This window comes from Mrakia frigida (genome assembly GCF_051309035.1).
Source record: "Mrakia frigida strain ATCC 22029 unplaced genomic scaffold BDY24scaffold_19, whole genome shotgun sequence".
Classification (NCBI taxonomy): Eukaryota; Fungi; Basidiomycota; class Tremellomycetes; order Cystofilobasidiales; family Mrakiaceae; genus Mrakia; species Mrakia frigida.
The window spans coordinates 561353-584549 of NW_027481262.1; the positions used below are offsets into that span (position 1 = coordinate 561353).

Here is a 23197-nt window from a genome sequence, read left to right on the forward strand (position 1 = left end):
CAAATAGGAAGGCACAGAAGAAGGTGTAAAGGTCAGCATCGGTGTGATTCGAAAGAGAGCAGGGAGGAAGAGGTCGAGGGAAACGAAGAAAAGGGAAGGGGGATGGAAGGGGAGAGATCAGGTTCAAAAGAGGTTGATATCAAGTCCAAGCGCGAACAAGGGTTCATCGACAATAAATATGAAAAGCATCATGTAGAGGGAGAGTGGATGGAGAGGTGGTGAAAGGAAGGAGAGGGGTACAAACCTTTGGATGGAGGGAGAGAAGGGAGGGAGGGAGGGAGGGTGGAAGTTAGGAGCCAGAAAGGACGGACCCTTTTTTCTAAGGTGAAGAGGGAAGGAGGAGATTGCTCGACGACCGATTTGGATGTCATCTCTTAAGAGCTGTCGAGTTTAAGAACAAGGTGATAGGACGAGAGACTCATATGTACGTCTAACTTCTATTCTTTACTGGGCCAAAACCTCCGCAACCGTCCTCTTTCCCTCGACGACGCTCTTCAAGTCGACCAACGCGTCGTCGAACGAGACAAACATCTTGTGCTTGATGCCCTCTTTGATCTGAGAGGAAGAGCAGGCAGAATCAAGTTTGGTCAGTTCAGTTGTCGCTGAGGATCTCTACACAGTTCCCAGGAGGAGAGAGGCGACTTCAATCGACCTCGACGACCACTCTTCTCTCCTCCTTCAAAGAGCGAAGAAGAAACAGCACTCACGCAGTAATCGGCCAAGTCATTTTCTCCATCGAGCTTATCCTTGACGAAAAGCAAGTCGGCGTGCTTAGCAGCGCTGAGATCTGTGAGTGAGAGGAAAGACAAGACGAGCGCGTCAGGAATCGTCGAGCTGCTCGGGAAGGGAAACGAGCGATGATCCTACGTACCACTGACTCCATCTCCAAGGAAGAACAGAGTAGGAGGATTGGGAAGATCGGCGTAAGGGAGAATAGCTTTCGACTTGTCGTGTCCGAAACCACTACGAGAGCGGAAAGAGGGATCGCGCGACCAAGATCAGCCCTCCGTTCTCTTCTTCCTCTCCCGCCCCTCGTCCTTCGAAGGAAGTACTCACCTCTCAGGATGCCTGAACACAATCTCCCACGTCTCTCCCTTCTGAGCCTCATCCGTAAACTTGACTCCGTTGGCGATGATCTCGATCTTCTGAGCTTCCTCCTCTCCTATCAGCCGGCCGAGGACCGCTCGAATGAGAGGCTCCATTCCTCTGAGAAGAGAAAGGATCTATCAGCTCGAGGATACGAGGATGTGAACGAGAGGAGGATACGCACGAGGATACGATGATAACTGGGATTCCGTTCGCCTTGCAGTACTCGTAGAACGACTTGAAGCCCGGGTCGAGCTTGATGTTGTCGGAGAGGATTTGCGCTGCTTCAGCGAACGGGGTGGGTACTGAGTCGAGCATGAGCTTGAAGTTGTCCCTGTGGAAGATCAGAGACGGCACAGGAGAGAGAGCGAGTCAGCGGAGGGAGACGAGGAGAAGAGGAAGGGGAAGAGAAGGAAGGAGGGGGAGGGAGGGAGGAACGAGCACGAACCTGAAGGTAGCCTCTCCGTGAAGGACTTCGAGGTTCATCTGACGCCTGTAGTTAAGAGTGAGAGGTCAGATCAGACTTCTGAGGTATCGGAGAGCAGACTGCGAGGCGAGCTGTACCTCTTGTCCTTGCCAAAACCAAGGTCTGGAAGGAGAGAAGGAGAGATGGGAGGTGAGCTCGAGCCTCAGAAAATGAGAAGCTCTCGTTCGAGTTGGTACTCACTGTCGGTGAGGTCTGAAAACCTCAGAAGCAAGTCAGACAGAGAACCTAGAGGAACGAAAGAAGGTGGAGATTGAACTCACAATCATTGCTGTAGAGCGGAAGAAGAAAGGGTGACGGGAGAGGGGACATCAGCTCGAGCTCAACACGCTCCCTCCTTCTCGAGATCAACCTTGGAGCTCGAGCCGAAACTCCCATCGTTTTCGCACAGTCTCGAACGTGTAGCTCACCTGTCCATATTGGTGATAGTTCCATCCCAATCGCTGAGCACGACACTAGAAAAGAAGGGAGAACGAAGGGGAGGGAGGGAGCGAAGGGGTTGGGTCAGATCCAGCAGCTCGATCAAGTTCCCTCCGACAGCTTCAAGCGGTGAAATTACTCACAACTTGGCTGCCTTATGGAGAGGTGGGTAAGGCAAGACCGACATGGTGAAAAGAGAGCGAAAATTAAGGTGAAGGGAAAGGCGGTGTGATGGTTTGAGTTCAGCCAACACGCCGAATGAATTGAGGACGAGCTCACTTTCCCTCCCCTCCTTCTTCCTCCCCAACCGACGAGGACCTCCGAATCCAAGCTCACATCTTTGAACCTTCAAGGACAGTTCAAGACATCCATTTCTTCTCTCGAGCAGGAATCAGCTTCAAAACATGAACAGGACCGTCTACAGAGTCGTGAAAGGACAAACACGTTTCGATCCCTCGACCTCTCTGGCTCCTTCCCCCTCGTTTCCTTCAGCTCGGCACCCAACCCTATCGTGCTACACATAGGTTTCGGCTCGGACCCTTTTCTGCTGATCGGGAATCCATGTTACGGTACCCGCTTTGATATCCTCGCCGGGAGGTTGTTTCTCCAGCCTTTCCGAGACGTCCTTCGACTTCCCTCCCTTCACCTTTCGTCTTCCCTCCAACGACCATCAAGTCCCACCACCTCGCCTTCTGCAAGACCAAGATAATGTATTCGATGGTATCAGCTGCTCTAGTGGTATCGATCCTCTTCTCCAGTGAGTACCCAGCCTGTGAATCCGCTCTTGTGCGAGCTCGTCGAACTGACTCGGCTTTTCGCGCCATGTTTGCCTGCTCTGCAGCCTTCGTCTCATCGACGACACTCGACGCGAGAGTTGTTGAGGTCAGCGGTACAGCGACTTGGTTTTCACCTACTCTGATACTTCCATAGGCCAGTGGCACGTTCTGTTTCTTCGTTCTCCCTCCTCGCGCTCTTCTCTTTCGGCTTCAACCCTTTGCTGATTTCTTCATCTTGTTCTTTACTTCGACAGCTATCCAGTAAACCATTTTCGTTCTTCGTGCCTCGTTCCCTCTTTTTTTGTGCTGACCATCGCTCCTTTTCTCACGGCTCGCTTTCGACTTCACGACGCCCGCCAAACCTCTGTATCTTCAGGCTTAGACTTTCAACGGCAGCGACCAGATAGTGAGTGACTTTGCCGTGGATATCGATCGTAATATCTGTCTGACCTGACCATCGATTCTTTCGTTTTAACCAGAGAACAACCATCAAGAACTACTCGAGGGTCGATCCCGACCCCGTTTGGATCAACGCTTCGACTCATTTGACCTTCACCCTCTTTCAGTGTGAGCTCACTGATACCTCTACGATTTTTTTCAGTCTATCGCTGACCTTCTAGTCTCTTTCTCTGCAGGAGTGAGTCTATCTCCAAACCTCCGACGCGTCGCCGGTCGAACGCTTTCTGCCCTTTCGTTTCTCCCACTGACTTGTTCTCCCTTTCCACTCCTCTTCATCAGACGATAGTTTACATCCTGCTCAGGGCCTCGGATGGTCTGTCCCTACTCGAAGGAACAGGCTGTGAAAACTCTCTCTCTCTTCATTCCTCTCGCGACGACTGACTCAGTCCCTCTTCCTTCCGATTTCACAGTCACCGTTCAGCCGAGCGATATCAGCGATTGCCTATCTTCGAACTCAACAACTCCAACTTCGAAGGAAACAGGGCAGGGCTTCTTCACGACCTCCGCCGGAGGAAGAGCACGCGTCGCGCCTTCGACGATTCCCCTGTCATCTTCTACAGAAGCAGCCTTCCCAGGCTCGAGCTCCTCCAACAGAGTGTAAGTCGGTACTGTAGTCGGATCCATCGTAGCAGGAATGCTCGTCATCGCGATGTTCGTGGGCTTTGAAAGTGAATTGGTTCCGACAGCAGATCGGTGAGCCTGTTCTTCTTCCTCTTTCCCGTCCGAGATAAGCTCTTCGTGAGCTGAACTTGAACCAGTTTCCCGTCCCTAGGTCTCGTCTCCCAAGAAGCCACTCTCTTTACTACGACCGTTCGAGCGAACGTCGAATTGGGTCTGTGAGTGTCGACGGTTCCCTCTGCTTTTGCCCGGCCGATTCTGATTACTCACTCCAGTTCTTTCTCTCGATTTCAGCATCGGGACCCTCTTCGAAGATTCATTGCCGGAGGAGAAGTTCAAGCTGGTCCAAGAAGCCTGCATCAAAGCGAACGCTCACGACTTCGTCTCCAAACTACCTCGAGGTTATGATACGATCGTCGGAGAGCGAGGCATGCTGCTATGTGAGTTGTCTCGAGATCGGATTGCAAGAATCGCATTCCAAGCTGAGTGACTGTCCGCCTTTCGCCTTCCTTCTCGAAGCTGGGGGTCAGAAGCAAGTGAGTCGAGTCAGTCTTCGCTCTTGTTTTATGAACGGGCCGAACTCTTCCTTTCTGCTTGCTTTCACTTTGCGAAGAGGGTTGCCATCGCTCGGCTATCGTTTCCAACCCTAGAATCCTTCTCCTCAACGAATCAACGAGCGCTCTCGACTCGACTTCAGAGAAGGTCGTGCAAGCCGTGAGTCTTCGACTGGACTTCGAGGGAACGCGTCGCACCGCTAAGCCTTCTTTTTCTTGTCGAATTTCAGGCTCTCGACAAGGCTGCGAAGGGAAGGACTACCATCGCCATCGCCCATCGTCTCAGCACAATTCAGAACGCAGATCGGTTCGTCCTCTCCACTCTTTACTTCCGTCGCGTCGACAGACGTCGTTCGATCGGCTGACTCTCTTCCCTCTTCGTCTCCCTCCAGGATCTACTTCTTCAATTAAGGTCGGATAGCAGAGTCGGGGATGCATCAACAGCTTCTGGCTCTCAAGGGTGGATACTACGAGCTTTCAAAGATGCAGTCGGTGAATTCGATTCTTCTTTCTTTTCCTTTTCCAACGTCGAATGCTGATCCATCCTTCTCCTTCCGACCTTGCAGCTTTCTGAGGAAGAGTAGCGAAGAATACATGAACTTGAGTTCTCTCTGGACGTCTTCTGAAAGAAAGCCATGCCCGTCCGAGAAAAGTAGACTAAGCGAAACCTGAGATCTTCTTTTCCTCTCTGTAAAACAGCCGTCTCAGTGGGTTCCGGGAGCAAAGACGGTTCCGTATCCAGCAGGAAGGGACTCCTTTCCTCCTTCAGGGATCTCGAGAAGAGCCCAGGAGAGTCCGTTGCTCTTCTGAAGGGTGAGAGAGACCTGATGCGACGAGACGAAGAAGAAGAGAGGCGAGAAGGAAGGAAAGACTGATCAGCTTGGAGACTCGAAGCGAAGAGAAGAGAAGGGATAAGATAGCGAAAGGCTTACCTTCGTTCCAAGGATGGAGAAAGAGCTCTTGGAAGGGTCGATGGGACCGAACAGGGCAAGCGTTCGAAGAGTTCGTTTGTTCTGAGGAAGGTTGAGATCGAGGTGGACCTGAAGGGCGAAAGCCGAAGCGAGAGCCGTGACGGAAAGAGCAGGTGTCAGCTCCTGCTTTACGTCTCGACGAAGCGGAAGGAAAAAAAGCAGCGAAAGGAACGGAGAGGGAAACGACACGAACCTCGTTCTCCTCGATCACGACCTTTGAGGTCTCCTTGTCACATCCTTTGGCGAAGATCGAGACGTGAACCTGAGAGGGAGTCTGGTAGAAATCGGTTCGGGAGGAGATGAGTTCTCGCTCGATAGTCTGCAACGAACGAAAAACGAAAAGAAGACGCGTTAGTCGGAGAGGACATCGAGACGCGACACCCAGGGCTTCAGAGCGGGAAGGAGCGAGATAGTCTGACTCACAGAATCAGGATCCGTTCCGACCTTTTTGGCTCCGACGAAAAGATGCTTGGAGGTCTTGCACCCTTCGATTCGAAGGAACTCGTCGAACTCGAGGACGCGACCTGCAAAGAGACGAAAGAGGAGACGGGAATGAGCGAGCTGAGATACCAAGTGGCGATGAGATTAGTGAAACCTATACTCACGCTTGCAGCAGGTGTATCCCTGTATATAATGAAGCGGGAAGGGCGTCAGAGAGGACAGCGACGAAAAGACGAGAACAGCGAACGAGAGAAATGAGGACCGACCTTGCTTCCCTCTCGGAAGATTGGCTGGAAAAAAAAATCACCACGAGCGTATCAGAATCATCGCTAAGCAGTACATTTCTGAAACTCATCGAAGCAGGACCGAACTCACGGCTCCAGGATGGTAAACACACTCCTCCTTCTCCGACCCAACCTGAACACCACACCCTCTCCTCTTGCACTTCGCTCCCTCGGGGATCTCCATTCCAGGCTCATCCTGCTCCTCGATGATCTCCTTGGGAACTACAGGAGCGGCAGCCGCGATGGCTGTGGGAGCCGAAGGAGCTGCTGGTTTGGGAGGAGGAGCTGAACCGTAGGTCTCCTTCCCAGAAGAAGAGATGGTGGTTGGAGCGGAAGAGGATGACGCTGGAGTCGATGTAGAAGGAAGAGGAGGAGGTGCCGATGCTTTGGGGATGTGAGAAGATTTGGTGCAGCCCTAAAGAGATGGTGAGGAAGAAGGTACGAGGAAGAGAGAAACAGAGTGAGCTGACATGACGAGAGGGAGAGAAAAGAAGCGAGCGAGCTGCTCACTGGAAGTTTTACGAATTGATCAAACTCCATGACAGGTTTGTTGATATCCTTGCAGCAGGACCAGGACTTGAGACCTTCGTGGAAGAACTGCCGTCAAAAGAGAAAGCTCGGTCAGCTCGAGAAGGAAGGAGAAAGGGTTGAGCTCGACGACTCGACTCGACTCACGGGAGCTCCAGGATGATAAGAGCAAGATCCTTCAGGGTTGGAATCTGGAGAGTAAGTAGAGTTGCATCCTTGTCGTCCGCAGGTGATAGTAGACATTTTGGGGTGGAAGAGATGATGGCCGTTCGAAGGAACTTCGAGCTCAGTCGAAAAACGGCTCCTTCTCCTTCCCGCTCCTCTTTTTGCCTCTCAACGACCACCAACAAGGACTGAGTGTCTTACCCAATCGGAATCAAACCATGGCCAGCTATACCTTGTCTCGATCGGCAGTAGCAGGACCTTCTTCCCACCCAGCCTGCCTTCGGTTCCCCTTCGCCTCAGCCTCGACTTCCTTCCACCGCTCCTCCTCTCCTCGCCGTTCCTTCTCCTCCTCGCTCTCTTCCCCTTCAGCCAAGAAACGGCACAAGGTTCCCTTCGTTCCAGCAGCCACGACTCACTCCAAGATCTCGTTCAAGAGCAAGCCCAACTCGTACTACCCTCAGAATCAGTTCCAGCCCGAGGCCAACAAGTCGGCAGAAGGAATAGAGAGGCAGACTCACAAGAAGGCCTTCCAAGGAGCCTTCTTTGTAGGATCAGCAGCCAATCCAGAGAACATACCGCCCAAGGGAAATTTGCAGGGTGGGTCCATCTCTTTCGGGCGAGGGAAAGAGCGGGAGGGATTGGACGAAGCTCACCTTCTCCCTCCCTCCCTCCCTTCGTCGCTTTCTCACAGAGATCCTCTTTGCTGGTAGATCCAACACTGGGAAATCCACTCTTCTCAACGCTCTACTCTCCTCAGATTCGCTAGTCAAGACTTCTTCGAAACCCGTCAGTTTCTCCAGAGCTCACTTCTTCTTCGTCGTCGTCCTCCTCCTCGTTGAGAACAGCGAGCTCACCTTTCTCCTTCTTCCTTTTTTCTACAGGGTCACACCAAGATGCTCAACTTCTTCCAGGTTCCAGACCAGATGGTGCTGGTCGACGCACCAGGTTATGGAGAACGAGGTCGTCCAGAGTGGGGAGATACTTTCCAGTGTTCGTCGTCGTTGTTCTTTCTCTCGTTTCCTGAACGCGTCCCTTCCTTTTGTTTTCTCTCAACTGACCTTGTACGACCACCTTTCCTTCATCGCAGTCTACCTCACCCACCGACCACCCTCTCCACCCTCTCTCCTCGTCCTCCTCTTCACCCTCTCCCACAAACTAGCGCCCTCCGACCTCCTCTTCCTCGCCTCCCTCCCACCCTCCATCCCTCTCCTACCCGTCTTCACCAAAACGGACCTCTGCCCTATCCACGACATCGCAGAAAAGAAGAAATCTCTCGAGAATGCGATTCAGGCGGCGAGGCAGAGTGCGTTCCTCGAGGCGGAGGAGAGGGAGAAGAGGAGGAGGTCGGCGAGGCTGTCAGAGGAGTTCGATAGTGGGAAGGACGCGAGTGCTGGGTTGGGACCTGGAGGTGCGGAGAAGGAGGTGGTGAAGGGGAAGACTTGGGAGGGGATGTGTGTTAGTACTAAGAAGGGTTGGGTGTTGAGAGACAAGGTGCGTTTTCCACTTCGTTCTTCTTGTGCTTGACGCGTCTCTCACGCTCACCGCTCTCTCTCCGTTTCATTCGTCAAAGACCGTCGACGCCGTCCGATCCGCCATTCTGTCTCAACTTCAATCCTCCCTCGCTACAGACAAAGCCCATCGCGCAGCCCATGAACAAGCTCTCTACCTTCGAAAGCAGGAAATCAAAACCATCGCCGCGGGAGATCGATCTCAAGCTTCTCGCCTTCTCAACGCCCTTCAGAACGAACAGAAACAAGCCCTAGACGACTTCTTCGCCACCGTCCCAGGAGCAGAGACGCATCGGAATCCTCGTGCGAATCAGGATGATGAGATGGCGAAGGAGGATCGGGAGGCCGACGAGTGGGAGGAGGAAGCCAGGAGGAACGCTAGGTTCGATCCTGATCCGCTGGGTTTCGAGAGTGGGAATGGGGGCGGGACGAGAGGAAGGGCGAAGCCTGCCAAGCAGGCATGGGGTACGAAGGATCCGTTCATTGGGAGTGCGTTTGGGAGGACGAAACGTTCGGCGGGATCAGGGCAGACGAGAAACTGGGCGAGGAGGTGAAGGAGTCGATAGCTTTTTTTTGGACATTGATTCATGTATACTACACACGCCTCTACCTCCATCCGATGTGGTTCTTATCGTCCTTCTTATGGTGGTGATGCCCGAAACCGAAACCCATCGCTGGTCGATCTTGACCCTCAACTTCGTCCCTTTTTGGCGCGTCGACGAGAACGGAGTTTTGCGTTGCGTTGTGACTTCCCGGCGATGTCTTCCTCCTTCTTCGCCTCGTCATGGTTCTAAAAGTACTTCATACCTCTTCATACCTTGACACTTCATCTGGTGGCGGGAATCTGGCAAACACGTCTCCATCGTTGGGAAAAGGAGCCTCGACGCGTCGCCTTATCCAAGTTCTGTCCAATGAACAGCACGACTGCCTCAGCTCTTGACCTCAGGTTTTTTAGTTGATAGACAAGTGTAACAGGGCTTCGATCGCTTAGCATCTTCGTAGCTCTCTTTCCCTTCCCAAGCAGCATGGTCAAGGCGACAGCAGCAGCTCATTCGATACGTTTTAGCGACCTCCAGCTGCTCCTCCTCGTTCGCTCCTGGAAGATGAAATAGAGAGACAAAAAGAGGAATTCGGTTAGGACTGAATTCACTGTGAGAACGAGACTGTGCTAGATGAAAGAAGGAGATGGACGAACCTGCTCTCGTTCAACGAGGGGTTCCCTCCGCCGGCAGTGATGGCCTTTCCTTCTTGAACCTTTCCGAGCTCTAGGATCTTGGCTACGACCTCGACGTCCTTGCTAGTTCCGAACTGAGAGCTCGAAGAGGGGGAAGAGGAAGGATCAGCGAACGAGGAGAGGGGGGGGGATCGAAGCTGAGCTCGACGCGAAGAGCAAGACCAACTCACGACCGTCTCGAGCTGTTGATTCGATGCCTTCCCGAGTCGACCGTTGGTTCCCTCAGGGGAGAAGAAGACGTCGAAGGCTGAGGAGGGGGCGAACGAGCAGACATTGAGGTCAACTTCGAGCTCAAAAGGCGAAGGGAAAGGAAGACGATGGAAGAAGAGCGAGCAGATGGGTCGGGTTGGGACGGAAAGAAGGAGGAGATGGGAGACGAACAGGAGACGACCTCGACGAGGGGAACAGACCTGTCGTCCTGGTACTTCTTGAACTGAAGGAACAGGGAGCAAGATGTCAGCGCGGCGGACGTGGGTGTTCTCGTCGACGAGAGAACGACGACGAGGTTGAGGGATGTGGACGAACAGCTTCAGGGTTGACGAAGATCTCGTAGGTATCAGTAGATCGATGATCGTGCTGGTAGATGCTGAGAGAGAGGAAGTACAAGGAAGGAAAGAGCGTCAGCCCTGAAGGAGATGGAGAGGGAAAGAGCTGAGAGGTTGGTCGGAAAAGAAACGCTGGAGCTTACACTTTGGTGATGGACGCAGGCATGTTGAGAGGGTGAAGGGGATAGGTTTGGATAGGATGGGTTGGATTGGGTTGGTTGAGCTGGTTGAGGTGATGGGTGTTGGGGGAGAAAAGGAAACCAAACTTCCCAGGCGGTTTTGGAAGGTCGGTTTGTAAAGCCTTGGGACCGGAGAACCGCGTTGACGACGTGGACCGTCGATCGAGCTCGCAAGTTGGAGAGCAAACCACCCAAGCAGGTCCATAGATGGATTACTAAAGCGTCGAGAGACTCCTGATTGGCGACGAGACGACGCGTCGTGGATGTAGCTGAGGGAACGAGAGACCGCTGATCGGCCCGAGATTAGACAGTCTGAGGGCAGAGCTGATACCTCTGATGAGTCTGAAGTATGGATAAGGCGGAGACATGGGCCTCATGTCAGTTGTCCGAGAAGTGGAGAGAAGAGAGTGTGAAGGGGAGGAGGAGTGTGAGCTGGACCGGTCGTCCTCCTTTCTCTCCCCGTCTCGCCTTCTCACAGCGAACTCGAGCTCCAGAAACGAGTCACTCCAAGCATTCAGTCTTAGTCTGAGGTTCTTCGAAGTAGGAGAGCAGGCGTTGAAAGCTCGATCTGGATCGAAGCGAGGAGGGCAAGAACGGGTGGAAGGCCCGTCAGTGGCTCCCTCTCTCTCTCTCTCATCACGACGGCAACCAGGAGATCAAACTCAGAACTCACACTCTAGTGTACGAGTCGTCTAGCTTTCGATGATGAAGAAGCGAAGCGAGTCGTGTTATGGGGAGAAAGACGTCGTGAGAGTTGGGGGGAGGAAAGAGATGAGCTCGGCGAACCTCTTTGCTTTCTTTCCTCAAGCCTTGAGCATCTATCACCCCCTTCTCTTCCTTTTACGTTGCTCGCAGAGGCCCGAAGCACTTCTCAGGGGACGTGATCTCTTTGGGACCCCCTTAAATCGTGCTGCTTCTCTCTGTCCTTCGTCGAAGAGTAGCTCCCTCGTTTCCTCCCTTCCTTCTTTGGCATGCTGCCTGCTGTCTATCTACGAACAAAACACAATTCTGAGATCTTCATACTGATCCGTTTCATCTTCTTTGCTTACTTGTTGGAAAACTTCCAGCATCAAGCTCAGGGTTGGGTAGGTTTTGGGTCAGGCCAGTAGCACCGTCCCCGGCTCGAGAAGTCGCCAAGATGGATCCATTGCTCGTGCCGGGAAGAGGATCTTCCCAGTCCTGTTCCGGAGGCGATGCGAAACGACGCAGAATCTCAATGAACTCTGTTTGCCGAGTGAAAGCGTGAACCGAAAAGGCTGATTCTGTCTCTCCTCCCAACTCCCATCCTTTCTCTCTCTTGCCCTCTCGTTTTCCATCCCAGCTTCAACTATGCAGTCCACATCACCCGAGAAGATCCAGCTCGAGGAAGTAAAGCTACCTCAGGGTTCTCCCGCTAGCGAGCAACCTGTGCGTCCTTCGTCTCAGTCAATCTTCGTCGTCGAGCTGAACCGTTCGCTCGAGCTCAACCTCCTTGTCCTTCGTCCTCCTCGAAGCTGACCCCTCGCTCCCATCGTTTCTTCTCTCTGCTCGACCTTCAACATCGCAGAAAGCTCAGCCACCCATGACTGGAAATCCAAGGAACGGCCTGAACCTACCTGTCGTTCGTCGAGTCTCTTCCGCTTCCAGTCACAGTCACTGCGTCGAGCTCACTTCTCCTCTTCCCTCTTCTTGTCCTGTCTAGTCTCCCTCTGGGACTCGAGGCTGGTCCAACGGACTGTTCTCTTGCTTCCAGGACTTGGGGCTCTGCTGCATGTGAGTTCGGCTTCCCTGTCTCTCTTACTCTTCCTCTCGGCGGAGTGCCGTCGACGCCAGGATGACCGCTGAGCTCAACCCTCTCCTTCCTTTTCAGGTCTACTTGGTGCGCCTGTATCGTTTTCCAAAGGGTGAGTCACCTCTCATTCCCGAATCCTTGAGGTCTACAGAGCTCAGATGCGAAAACGGTGAGCTGATCGTGTTGTTCGCTTCGTTTCTTTCTCGCAGAACAAGGATCGATACGAGCATCTCCAAGCTACCAATCTGCCTCTACCTAAAGGATCAGATCCCTTCGGTGAAGACTTCGCCATCTACGCGATGATCGACGTCTGTTGCGGCGCTGGGTGGATTCTACAAGTGCGTCTTTCTCCTCCTTTGCTGTCGCCTCAGTGCTTGCTTCTTCGACTGTTCACCTAATTCTTCTCAAGGCTAACTTGGCTTCTGTCCTTTCCCTTCCGCCTCTCAGATCACCGGTAGATCAGATGTCAGGTGCGTTGAAAGATGACTACGACCGAAGCCTCGACGCGTCGTTTCAACTCGAGCTGACCTCTCCATCTCTCCCCCTCCTTTGTTTCTTTCACGATATTCAGGAGGAGATATGCCATTGAATCATCAGAACTTGGGGACTGTGCTGCTTCGTTCTGTTGTGGTCCTTGCTCTGTTCGTTTCTCCCTCTCTCTCCCTGTCGTTTTCGTCTGATCTGGACGCGCGCGCGGTTCTGACCCTCTTTGCTGTTCTTATCTCGTTCTGCAGCTCACTCAAGTATCTCGAGAACTTCAGATCGAAGAGAACGTTCTTCTCGGGATGCCTGTAACCCACAACAAGGCGACGAAGCAAACTCCTCGCACCGTCGCCTGATCGGATCGAGTTCTCCGTCTGAGGGTTCTGCACCCGCGTCGCTTGTATCTCTATTTTTTCTTATTCCTCTTTACTATGTATTTCACGAGTCTCCCTTCTCTCTTCCATATCTCTCTCCTCTTCTTTTCGGCGGGCGATCTTCCATGCGTCGCCAATCCCCTCTCTATCTCTCCCTCGTCTCCCTTACGCGTACCCTTCTCTCTTTCTCTCTTGACAGTGACCGAACACGATGTAAAATATGCAGTTACCTTCAACGATAAGTTCACCGTACAAAAGGCCCTCGAACGATGTAGAAGTCGCGTCGCGAAACGACCCACCTGTCGTCCCCTCGACTCAGAGCAGCTTTTCTCCCCAGACTCTTTCAACTCCAAACCCACACGCTCTTATCAGCCACAGATGTCCCTAGAGCGTCTCACTCGAAGCCCAGCAAACGACGTTTTCCCAACTTTCAGATAAAACTCGTCGCCACCAACTCCTCCTCTCTTCAACGAAACGAGCAACCTCAAACCACGACCTCGTTCTCTCCCTTCCCTTCTCCCTTTCCCCTTCTCCTTTCTCCCCCCTTTTCCATTCGCCCAACATGAAGCTCGTTAGGTGAGTGCTTATCCTTCGACGTTATTCTGGGAGTCTGGGTTTAAGGAAGGAGATTGGATGGGCTCGAGAGATCCCTTCGCCTCCTTCCTTGCCAAAGAGACGAGAGAACTGACCGTCCTTCTCCCTTCTCTTCGTTCCTTCTACTTTCCCCTCACTTCAACCCTCACTACACAACCCTCTCTACTTCCACCACCGCGCTACGTTCAACCTCGTCCGTCTCGAAACCATCATCGCTCGCCGTCGTCGTGTGCTCCTTCTTCCTCCTCCAGATTCCTGATGAAGCTCGGAAACGAAACTGTGACGATCGAGTTGAAGAACGGAACGATCGTGCACGGAACTATCACTTGTTAGTAGTCTCTCTCTGTGCTGTACTCGTTCGGAGGGAGGTGACGGGTGGATGGGGAGGTGAGGTCGAGGAGGTCAGGGAAGGGAAGGAGGTGAAGGGGAGGGACGAGGAAGCCGTCAAGGGAGCACGAGTCTGGGAAGGTTGTTTACTGTTATGGAGGCACAGAGCTGGTGCGCGCATAGTAGGGGTACTAGGACGAGCTAGGATGGAAGGATGGGAGAAGGAGACAGAGCTTCGACCATCCGTCCATCTTGGTCGACCTGTCGAGCTTCCTCCCTTCCTTCCTCGCCTTCCCTTCGTTCTTCGCATCTCCCTTTCGCACCAACCTTCCCTATTGCGCTTCTCCGCCTCATTCCCACTACCCTTCCGACCTTCGTTGCTTTCCACCACGCCTCCTCCAGCCTCTGCGTTCCCCTTCGAATCCAAGCTCAAGCTGACCGACATCCTTCCTTTCCTTCCCTCTTCCTACCTTCCTTCTTCCTTCCACCACAGCTGTGGACCCCCAGATGAACACCCACCTCAAAACCGTAAAGCTTACAATCCGTAATGCTGCCGCTCCTCAATCCCTAGACTCTCTTTCCATCCGAGGTGGGTTCCCTCCTTGCTCGCGTTCCTTCTTAACCTCCCTCTCCCTTCCCTATGCTGACTCTCCCTCCCCTTGCTTCCCAACCTCTTTTCACCTACTTTCCACCCACCTCGTTCTTAGGCAACAACGTCCGATACTTCATCCTCCCCGACTCTCTGCCTCTGGATACCCTGCTCGTCGACGACACGCCCAAGCCCAAGGGAATCAAGAAGAAGGACGATGGACGTGGACGAGGTGGAGCCCGAGGCATGCGAGGTGGAGGAGGAGGAAGGGGAGCACCTAGGGGAAGGGGTGCGCCTAGGGGAAGGGGCATCTAGATTGAGGTTTGGGAGGTTGAGGTCGTGAAGGAAAGAAGACGAGGGTCAGGGTGTTTTGTCGCAGAGCTGGTTCTAGTTTAAGGACGGTGTGTATGAGCAATAGTCGCTTCTCTTTTCTCTTTGCTTGTCCGCTTCTACCAGAGCTTTGGTTGAGAAGAGAAAACGATCGCGTCGAGAAGGAGCTGCCCAAAGGAAGAGTGAAGTTGAGCTCGGTTGGCTGTCACCTCTCTCTCCTCCTCCTCTTCTCTTGCTCTCAAACAACCATGGCCTCTTCCGACGACTTTTCTGACTTGCTACCGAGTCTACATACAGCAGGTGAGCCCACCGATGCTCGTTCTTTCCGCCTTTCGAGGCCAACGGCCAACGACCAACGAAAGAAGGAAGGAGTCGAAGAAGCTCAAGCTCACCTCCCTCCCTCCCTCGCAAGTCCGCACCCTCTCCTCGACCTCAACCTCCAACGCCTCCCAGCTCTACTTTGGAAGGAGCACAACCCCAACTCCAACTCGACCGAGCACCCAGCAAAGTGTGCTTTCAGCCCTCCAACAACTCTTTGAAACCAGGAGGGCTGAGGACGTCGAGGTCGAAGCGTTGCTGAAGGGCTACTGCGAATCCAAGCTTAGCAAAGGGATCAGTAAGATTGGGGTGGAGGCGAAGTTGACCGCTTTAGAGAAGGTGAGTGTGGCCTTCCAGGGAGGAGGAAGACAAGGGAGGGAGGAACTTAGCGAGCTGACCTCGAGGCGTTGGCGGGATGATCCGATTGGTCGTTGAAGGCGGTGGTAGCTATGCTGGACTCTCAGAACAATGGATACAGGAAAGGTCTCTTTGAGAGATCGTGAGCTCGTCTTTCTCTTTGTCTTGGATCGAGGGATCTCGACGCGTCGACGTTGGCTGATTTGCCTCTTTCTTTCTTCCTTTCTGCCTCGCCTTGCCTTTTCCTACCAATCTTCTTTGACCATCACTCAGCGTCAGCAAAATTCGACGAGAGCTCATCCTCCCTCCCTCCAAAGTCTTTCCTCTCCCTTCCCTGCTCCAAACCTCCTCTTCCTCAACCGCCGTTTTCCCTCCTCGCCCTCGCTCTTCCCTCCCCGACCTACCTCTCGAAGTCCTCGTCATGACTCAGGAAAGTGTTCTTCGCGGGCTCAGCTCAACGAGGGCGTCGGAGGGAGGAGAGAGCGGGCATGCGTTCGTGAGGGAGCTGTTAATGGGTTACGTGGAGCAGAAGAGGAAGAGCGGGAATCCGCCGGTGGCTGTTAGTGCGAAGTTGGTGATGGTAGAGAGGGTGAGTCGACTTTCATTATGTGAGAGCAACGCGGAGAGGCGAAAGCTGATCATTGATTTGGTGGCTTGCGCAGGAGATGCTTCGATTGGAGGTGAGTCTTGAAACCCGTTCGACGCGTTTCGTTCCCTTCCTCTTCTTCCAGTCGTCTTCTGACGCCTCCTCTTCCTTTTGTCCTCCTCTATCTTCTACCCACGTATCGCAGATGACTAGCTTCGCCGCCGAGTCAGTCCTCTTTTCCTTCTTTCACCCGATTTTCGAAACCCTCAGCCAGCTCACGTCTCTCCTCCCCTTCTTCCTCCGGCCTCCTCGCAGCGTCCAAGAAGTCCGTCTCCTCCTCGGCATGCCTCCCTCACAGACCTTCCCTTCGCCCATCAACGCATCAAGTTCCAACCCTCGCCCTTCAGCGTATGCGTTGCGACGTCCTCCCGTCGTTCGAGACGAGGCAACGACCGAGCCAGGAGGAGAAGGAGAAGAAGAGGGACCACCACCGGCGTACGAAGCGAGGGATTCGAATCCTTCGACTACGAGAGAGCTGGAGGAGGTGATGACGAGGACGGTGCTTGCGTGAGGAACGTTAACGATGGGTCGACAACTTTGGTTTCCCTCTTTTCGGGTCTGATTGGATAAAGAATTCGAAGGTTGGATTGTGATGTCATCAAAACGAGCAAGAGGAAAAACTGGAGAAACTTAGAAAACCCCAACTGCAAGAGAGAGGTACAAAGAGGAGGAGAGAGATTGGGAAGGTGCGACGAAGACGCGACGCGACTCCCGTCTCCCTCGCCGTTCTCGACTCGACTGGACGTCAACCTGTGCTTGCACTCAGAGGATTTTATCTCCCTCATAATTTCCCTTTTTTTCTTTTGTCTGAGGCAAGACTTTAAAGGCAGGAGGAGGTTGAGAAACTCGAGCGCTCGAGACAGCCTCGCTCTCTTTGTCCCCTTCAGACCGCACATCTTTGATACTTTTCTCGACCTCGCAGACGTCGAATTCAGAGGGTAACTTTCATAACTGGAAGCTCTTAAAGGTCGAAGCGAAAAATTGACCTACAAAATCGATCGATCTTCCTCCCTTCTCTCTTTCGCTCGAGCTCAACTCTTGCTTCCTCCCTCTCAACTGCCAGCACCCTCTCACCCCTTTGTTAATCGTTATCTCTCTCTTCGCCATCCTCCCCTTTTCCACTGCGAATGTCCTACCCTCCTTACTCGCCCTCTTTGGACGAGAACGAAGCTTCTTCCTCTTCGACGTCTTCCTTCCCTCAACCTCCCTCTCTCTACCACCAGCTCTCTCTGAATTCTCATCTCCAGTTCTGGTCTCCTTCTCATGAAGCTGGATCTTCGTTCTTCCAGCCTCAACCTGGCTGGGGGTTCAACGAAGAAGCACTGGGAGGAATGGGAGGATTCGGATTTCAAGAAGGAGGAGGAGAGGAGGATCAGCAGGCTGGGATGGAGTACAGTCAGAGTGAGATGGAGGAGATGGTGAGTACTCCTGCTGTCTCGTCTTGAAGGTCGCTAGTGGGTGAAGGAAGGCAGCAAGAAGGGTGAGAAGAGGGAAGGAGGAGAGGAGGATGAGCTCGGAGAAAAGAGCTGGGACGAGCTGCTGGGAGAGACGGAAGCAAAGTCTTTGACATGAACGGACAAGGCTGACTTGGTCTCCTATCCCTTCCTTTTCGTGAGATCGTGAAGTCACCCGGTGAGTTTTCTTCGCTGCAAGCGAAGCGACGAAGACGAAGGGAAGGAGCAAGCGAAGCTCACCTTGTCTCCCTCTGCTTTCCTTCCTTTCCTGTCAGTCCCTTGCACGTACTTCTTCTCGCCTCAAGGCTGCATGAACGGAGATCAGTGTAGATTCTCACATGGTGAGTAGCTTCGGTCTTCCTAGCTTCTGGCGTCCCTTCGAGCTTCTTTTGAGCTCGAGCTCATACCTTTCCCTCCCTTCCTGCTCCTTCAACAGACGAGAATCCTCAAGAACAACATCAACATCAACTTGAAGAGAAGGAAGACGACAACCAGGAATACGGTCCTCCTCCACCAGCTTCGCGGAAACGAAATCGAACGGTCTCGCCGCCAGATTCAGAGGATGGGAGGCACGAGAAGGAAGCTAAGCTGGAGGATAAGGCTGCTTTGCTAAGGAGGAGACTGCAGGAAGCTAAGGTGAGTTGTCTATCGCATTTCTTTCAGTCAAAGGAGGTTTTGTAACTTCGCTCTCGAGCTCATCGTTCTCGCCTTATGCTTCCCTCGCCGCGTCGTCTGTTTCCTCTCCCAGGCCGCTCGACTCTCCAAACCCTCCTCTCCCTCCACATCTAAATCTACAACAGCACTCACACCACCTCAACCCTCTTCTTCACCAGCTCCACCCTCCCTACCACCTCATCTCCTCGCCGAACTCTCCACCATCCTCTCCACCATCACCACAACCCACTCCCTCCTCTCCCTCCCAACCAAACCCATTCCTCCTCCCAACCCTTTCCACATCTCGCCCCTCACCGAAGACATCCTCTCCACCCGTCTCGAAATCGAACGCGAACGAGGTTGTATCCACCGCTGGGGGGTCGTCGTCGAGAAGGGAGAACGCGTCCGAGAGGAACTGGACGAACGTCGACGACGACGGGAGGAGGACGAGGCCGAGAGGGTCGCCTTCCTTCGAACCTCAGAAGGGAAGGACGAGCAGCTCGAACTCAAGGACGACTCAGCAGCATCTACAGTGGAGGAGGAAGACCTCAGATGTGCTCTCCGAGTTCTGGGAGTCCTGGCGAGAGGAGAACGAGAACTCAACAATCAAAACTCAACCGACGATGACCTCCGCAACACGAACCCAAACTCTCTCCTCCCCACCATCAACTACAGCACCTCCTCTCCTTCGTCCTACTCCCAAGGTCGCTCAACTTTCACCTCTGCTCTCACTCCACCGACGAGGAAGGCTTGGACGCCGCAGGAACATGCTACGCTCAGGAGGATGGAAGCGGACTTGCATTGCCCGCCGAGGATGGGAGGACCGTTGGGCGGAGGAGCTGGAGGAAGTGCTTCGACGACGGCGACGACGATGGGGGGCGGCTCGGTGGACGCGTCGGGGTATCAGTACGCTGGGTCGCTGGGAGGGTTGGCGCCGTTGATGGAAGAGCCGAAGCTGGCTTTGCCTAGTCGGGCGGAGGGAGGAGGATGGTGAGGAGGGGAGCTAAGGTTTTTTTGTTTTGTTCTGGATGTGCTCTTGCTGCGACGCGAGAGAGCGAGAGAGAGGAAGAGTCCGACGCGTCGTCTTTTCAGCTCAAATCGGACGAAACCTTATTACAGCCTAGGGCTGCTTTGAACCGACAATGAAGAGCCTCTCGATCTATAGTCTACCTTTTCAACTTCACAGATGCTTGGGATGGTGTTGGAAAGAAGAAGTTCAATCCTGAGTCTGGTCGATGTGGGCTTGAGGGGGATGCCTTGAAGGGCGGCGAGATAAGACAAGTGCTGACACTTTGGGTAGCTGTTTATTGGAGTGGCGTAGTTTGATGAGGGGTGAAGGGTGGCGGCAAGGTCAGAAGGAGGGAAAGAGAGAAAAGACGACGCGTCGAGGAACTCGACTTTGAGGCGAAGGTCCTGTTGGTTTCGATGGGCATGAATGAGCTGAACTTGAAGTTAAAGGAAGAGACCGAGAGAGAGGGAGAGAGAGGGAGAGGGAGATAGAGAGAGATCTTACAGAAAAACAGCGATTCGAGAACGAATCTCGACGCGTCCAACTCCCACGCGTCCAACTTTTCGGTACTCCCGCTCGACCCCCTCCCGTCCACTGTTAAGAGCCCATGGAACCAAAAACAAGATGGGCCGAGGCCTTGAGACTCTGGGATACAGAAGCTTCAAGAGGAACACAGGGGAGGGGGCTGTTTTTGACCAATAACTCCGTCGAAACCCCCTCCGACCTCACCTTCTTTCAAGCCTTCGTTTTGTTCTTTCTTCCCCAACAAACACCACCAAGGCTACTCCTACTCCCAAAGAAGAAGATGAACTGCTCTCGAACGACCTCCTATGATTCCTCTACCTCTACCTCCTCCTCTTCTCCTCCGATTCTCTTCGAGGCGGGGTCGCTCGCAGCCTCAGCTACGAACAACGGGAAGAGCAGATCGATTTGCCGTTCGGGTCTGAAGGATTACCAGAGTGACCTTGTCGCTTCGCTTTGGAGACTTTGTCCCGAAGCTTCCTTTCTCACCTACGTCCTTGTTTTCTTTCTCTTTTCAGCCCAGATGCAGAGGTGAGCCGATCTTCCCTTTCCTCCAAAGTCGTCCCCGTCCCGCCCGAGTCCTTTGTTCGTTGGACCATTCGAGCTCAGCTGAAACTCTTTCCTCTCCTCTCTTCTCTGCGACGTTCACAGCTATCATCGAGGACTGGTCAAGGACGCTGCGTCTCCCGACGAACAAGTCGCAACGGTTGAGGCGCAAAAGCCACCAGCCGACGTCGAAGGTGAGTCGGTTCGAGCCGCCTTCCTTGACTGTGTCTACTGGGTCTGAGTTTTGGTTTGGGTTTTGCTTGATCAGCCGTCTTGGAGAAGCTGGAAAAGTTGCGTGTCTGAACGGGCTCATGCTGAGCGAGGAGAAGGGACGTCGAAGAGGAATCAGACGTGAGTCGACCAAACTCACTCGATTTAGCTCCCGACTGACGTCCTCCTTTTCTCTCAGCATGTTTCAGTTGTAGGAGATCGAAATCCAGCTTAACGAATCGAATGAACTTTACGAAGCTACTCTCCGACGTGACCAGAAGAACCGAAAGGGACCAAAAAAGTGGGCTGCAACGCGACGCGAATCGCTTCACGACGCGAATCTAGGATAAGAGCCTGGACCCTTGCTGGCCCCTTCATAGAGAAGAAGGCTGAGCCAGCCAGCTGACGTTCATCTTGAGCTTGGAAGAGAAAGAGAGGCAGGGCTGCAGTCGAACGAGCAGATCGTGGCTGAACGAAGGTGAGCTCAGGAAAGCTTCGAGGCTCCGAAGGCTCACGCTTTCACTGCTTGCCCCTCATGCACGCTCTTGTACAGTTTGATAGCCTCTGAGCGAGGATGAAATGTACGATTTTGAAGTTGAAAGAAAGAGAGACGCGTCGTGTTCGATTTAGTTACAAGGCGCTCGAGAGCCTTTTTTTGGAGCCTACCCAGGCCTACCGGAGAGAACTGATCGTTCAACTGAGATGACATCGATCAAGGAGATTTCTGACAGGGAAGTCTAGTGGGGAAGCCTCTTGACGTGAGCTCGACGCTTCAGGAGGAGAGGGGAGGGGAGGGAAACGAAGACTCGAGCTCACCAAAGTCTCTTCCTCCCCAACCCCTTCCCACCTTGTTTACGCCAACCCTCCATCATCGAATTCCTCGGTAGCTTCACTCCTCCACTTCCTTTCGGCTCTAGCGAAGACCGACGAGCTTCCTTCGTTGGACGTCCCTCGATTCCCTTCGCCATCTCGTCCTCCTTCCCTCCCTCCTCCCTTCAGCCGTCTTTCCCACCTCGTCGCTTCCCAACACCCTCATCACTCGTCTTATGATGTACACAGTTAATTTGAAGGTCTGTGTTCCTTCTACTTGGAGGGAGAGGAGTCGCTGGGGTAAAGCCGATGGAGTGAAGAGATGATCGAAGGAGGAAACAAAGGTGAGCTCGACGACTCCTTAACTCCCCTTCCTCCTCCTCCGACTCGTTCGACGACGAAAGAGCCAGCCCTTCCCTCCCCGCTTCAGCTGAGCCCATGACTAGATATCTCTCTCTTCCTCTCCAGCAGCAGATGCTCCTCTGGGTCCCAAACTCACATGCTTCACTTAGATCCGCGAGCTCAACGAAACGGTGAGCTTCGACTTTTGTTTTGTATTTCTCCTTCCCTCCCAACCTCCACCATCGCTACAAGAAGTTCTTCTGAATCTTCTTCTCGATATCTCAGACTTACTCTTCCCTCTTAGCTTCATCTTTCTTCGAAATCCAAACCTCTTTCGGCCTCTCCAATCGACGGTCAGTCCAAGATGGCCTCCTCCTCCTCTCCTCCCTCCCTTCTTTCCTCGTTGACTTTTATCTCCCTCGACGTGTCCTCCGTCTACGTCTCCTCTACCACCAAATCTTCCTTTGAGCGGGGTTTCTTCGCTGGAAGCGACGCTCTTATCGCTGAGAATCGACCCACTCAGACTTCAAAAGCCCTGCTTTCAAGCTCGAACCACCGTCGTCGGAGGAGAGGGAGGTAGCCAGGAGGACAGAAGGCCCTGCAGAAATGCGCCAGAGCATCTTCTCCTTCACCGATCAAGGAACCTTCCCTTTATGCTTTCGAGCATGTATGCCTCGAGTTCCTCGGGCACGCTTCGAGATCTCTCTACAAGGAACTCGAGATCGAAATCTCGAGGGGAAAGCTGGGCTGAAGCGCCAACAATCTTCCCCTCGGCTCTCTCCCATCCTAATCTACGCTTCAGCTCCTCTAATGAGCTGTTTCAGCAAAGTGAGTCGGGGGTGTAGCTGAGACAGTGAGCCTTCCTTTCGTTTGCTCTCTCTTCTCGACTCGTCCAAAACTGACGCGTCGCCCTTGGGGTTTCTCTCCTCCGTCCTTTGCAGCTTCCCTCTTCCGCGTCTTTCTCTCAAACACAACGGTCTCCTCGGCACCTACTCTTCAACTCTCTCGTATCTTCCTCCTCGCCGTTCGTCGGAAAGCCTCGTCTCTTCGTCTTCGGATCTCTTGTCTGCCCTCTTCCCTTCTTTGCTTAATCCTGAAAGTAGCGCCCTCCTATCCACTTTCTCCTTTCCTTCGTGACCTAACTGACTTCTAAATTCATAATTTCCCATCAGATCGTCGCTCGTGGTCCCTCCCTTTTTTTGGCACCCGTCTTTTGCCTTCGCTCTTCGTTGATCACGTCTCCAGTGAGTCTCTTCTTTCATGAGGTTGCTCTCTCATCGCCTGCTTGAAACATACTGACCTTTCCTTACTTTTTTCTTTCTGCTTCTCCAGTGCCATGCCGGGATCAAGAGGCTCGAAAGAAGAGGAAGAGAGAGGCGACGCGGCTCTCACCGCCGTTTCTCGACGTCTTCTAGGAGGATGGTCAGGGCCGGGAAAGAAGCCCATTACAGCTATAGGGCATCGTTCTAGCATGTATTGATGTCAACGTGCTTCGTAGATCGAAGAGAAGGGAACCGAAAGGCGAAAAGAAGGACGGTTCCGAGGTCAGCCCCAGCTCGTTGAAGTCCGACGGGAGTTGAGGAGACGAGGAGGAAAATTTGTGGCTCTT

At 53.3% G+C, this 23197-nt stretch overlaps 9 protein-coding genes across 9 annotated transcripts; 6 read left to right on the forward strand and 3 right to left on the reverse strand.

The window, feature by feature from the left end:
* Positions 1 to 355: 355 nt before the first annotated feature.
* Positions 356 to 2226, reverse strand: BDY24DRAFT_392430 (HAD-like domain-containing protein). Its single transcript, XM_076640905.1, has 11 exons — positions 2134 to 2226; positions 1981 to 2025; positions 1834 to 1841; positions 1754 to 1765; positions 1651 to 1675; positions 1535 to 1579; positions 1271 to 1420; positions 1057 to 1206; positions 872 to 963; positions 708 to 787; positions 356 to 555 (listed from the first exon to the last, which is right to left on the reverse strand). The coding sequence occupies exons 1-11, from the start codon at positions 2175 to 2177 to the stop codon at positions 445 to 447; spliced, it is 762 nt and encodes a 253-aa protein (XP_076495867.1). The 5' UTR covers positions 2178 to 2226; the 3' UTR covers positions 356 to 444.
* Positions 2227 to 2698: 472 nt separating this feature from the next.
* On the forward strand, positions 2699 to 4762 carry BDY24DRAFT_435309 (P-loop containing nucleoside triphosphate hydrolase protein; the record flags this gene model as incomplete). Its single annotated transcript, XM_076644173.1, has 11 exons — positions 2699 to 2747; positions 2832 to 2872; positions 3246 to 3333; positions 3387 to 3403; positions 3636 to 3822; positions 3998 to 4061; positions 4138 to 4283; positions 4363 to 4379; positions 4459 to 4557; positions 4628 to 4704; positions 4744 to 4762. 11 exons carry the CDS (start codon positions 2699 to 2701, stop codon positions 4760 to 4762), a joined length of 804 nt encoding a protein of 267 aa, XP_076495868.1.
* Positions 4763 to 4975: 213 nt separating this feature from the next.
* On the reverse strand, positions 4976 to 6913 carry BDY24DRAFT_363337 (cysteine and histidine-rich domain-containing protein). The gene is made up of 9 exons (XM_076637900.1): positions 6769 to 6913; positions 6604 to 6690; positions 6185 to 6508; positions 6076 to 6099; positions 5974 to 5992; positions 5792 to 5892; positions 5562 to 5687; positions 5330 to 5437; positions 4976 to 5221 (listed from the first exon to the last, which is right to left on the reverse strand). Exons 1-9 carry the CDS (start codon positions 6862 to 6864, stop codon positions 5102 to 5104), a joined length of 1005 nt encoding a protein of 334 aa, XP_076495869.1. The 5' UTR covers positions 6865 to 6913; the 3' UTR covers positions 4976 to 5101.
* MRX8 (translation initiation/elongation factor MRX8) lies at positions 6893 to 8898 on the forward strand. The gene is made up of 5 exons (XM_076640906.1): positions 6893 to 7383; positions 7478 to 7572; positions 7668 to 7776; positions 7874 to 8277; positions 8357 to 8898. Exons 1-5 carry the CDS (start codon positions 7005 to 7007, stop codon positions 8846 to 8848), a joined length of 1479 nt encoding a protein of 492 aa, XP_076495870.1. The 5' UTR covers positions 6893 to 7004; the 3' UTR covers positions 8849 to 8898.
* A 371-nt stretch (positions 8899 to 9269) lies between these two features.
* On the reverse strand, positions 9270 to 10416 carry BDY24DRAFT_392435 (SBDS family protein). The gene is made up of 6 exons (XM_076640907.1): positions 10217 to 10416; positions 10054 to 10114; positions 9910 to 9961; positions 9699 to 9775; positions 9490 to 9602; positions 9270 to 9390 (listed from the first exon to the last, which is right to left on the reverse strand). Exons 1-6 carry the CDS (start codon positions 10237 to 10239, stop codon positions 9357 to 9359), a joined length of 360 nt encoding a protein of 119 aa, XP_076495871.1. The 5' UTR covers positions 10240 to 10416; the 3' UTR covers positions 9270 to 9356.
* Positions 10417 to 11774: 1358 nt separating this feature from the next.
* On the forward strand, positions 11775 to 12957 carry BDY24DRAFT_88164 (PLAC8 family protein). Its single transcript, XM_076645210.1, has 7 exons — positions 11775 to 11852; positions 11934 to 12004; positions 12102 to 12135; positions 12233 to 12361; positions 12471 to 12493; positions 12595 to 12664; positions 12758 to 12957. Exons 1-7 carry the CDS (start codon positions 11814 to 11816, stop codon positions 12860 to 12862), a joined length of 471 nt encoding a protein of 156 aa, XP_076495872.1. The 5' UTR covers positions 11775 to 11813; the 3' UTR covers positions 12863 to 12957.
* Positions 12958 to 13358: 401 nt separating this feature from the next.
* On the forward strand, positions 13359 to 14876 carry SMD1 (mRNA splicing protein SMD1). Its single transcript, XM_076640908.1, has 4 exons — positions 13359 to 13456; positions 13726 to 13802; positions 14295 to 14390; positions 14509 to 14876. The coding sequence occupies exons 1-4, from the start codon at positions 13443 to 13445 to the stop codon at positions 14703 to 14705; spliced, it is 384 nt and encodes a 127-aa protein (XP_076495873.1). The 5' UTR covers positions 13359 to 13442; the 3' UTR covers positions 14706 to 14876.
* Positions 14877 to 14955: 79 nt separating this feature from the next.
* BDY24DRAFT_392443 (uncharacterized protein) lies at positions 14956 to 16671 on the forward strand. The gene is made up of 6 exons (XM_076640909.1): positions 14956 to 15377; positions 15476 to 15537; positions 15669 to 15984; positions 16058 to 16075; positions 16187 to 16206; positions 16297 to 16671. Exons 1-6 carry the CDS (start codon positions 15033 to 15035, stop codon positions 16550 to 16552), a joined length of 1017 nt encoding a protein of 338 aa, XP_076495874.1. The 5' UTR covers positions 14956 to 15032; the 3' UTR covers positions 16553 to 16671.
* A 328-nt stretch (positions 16672 to 16999) lies between these two features.
* On the forward strand, positions 17000 to 19195 carry BDY24DRAFT_392447 (zinc finger CCCH domain-containing protein). The gene is made up of 5 exons (XM_076640910.1): positions 17000 to 17459; positions 17667 to 17673; positions 17771 to 17836; positions 17932 to 18131; positions 18244 to 19195. The coding sequence occupies exons 1-5, from the start codon at positions 17169 to 17171 to the stop codon at positions 19141 to 19143; spliced, it is 1464 nt and encodes a 487-aa protein (XP_076495875.1). The 5' UTR covers positions 17000 to 17168; the 3' UTR covers positions 19144 to 19195.
* The last annotated feature ends 4002 nt before the right edge of the window (positions 19196 to 23197 follow it).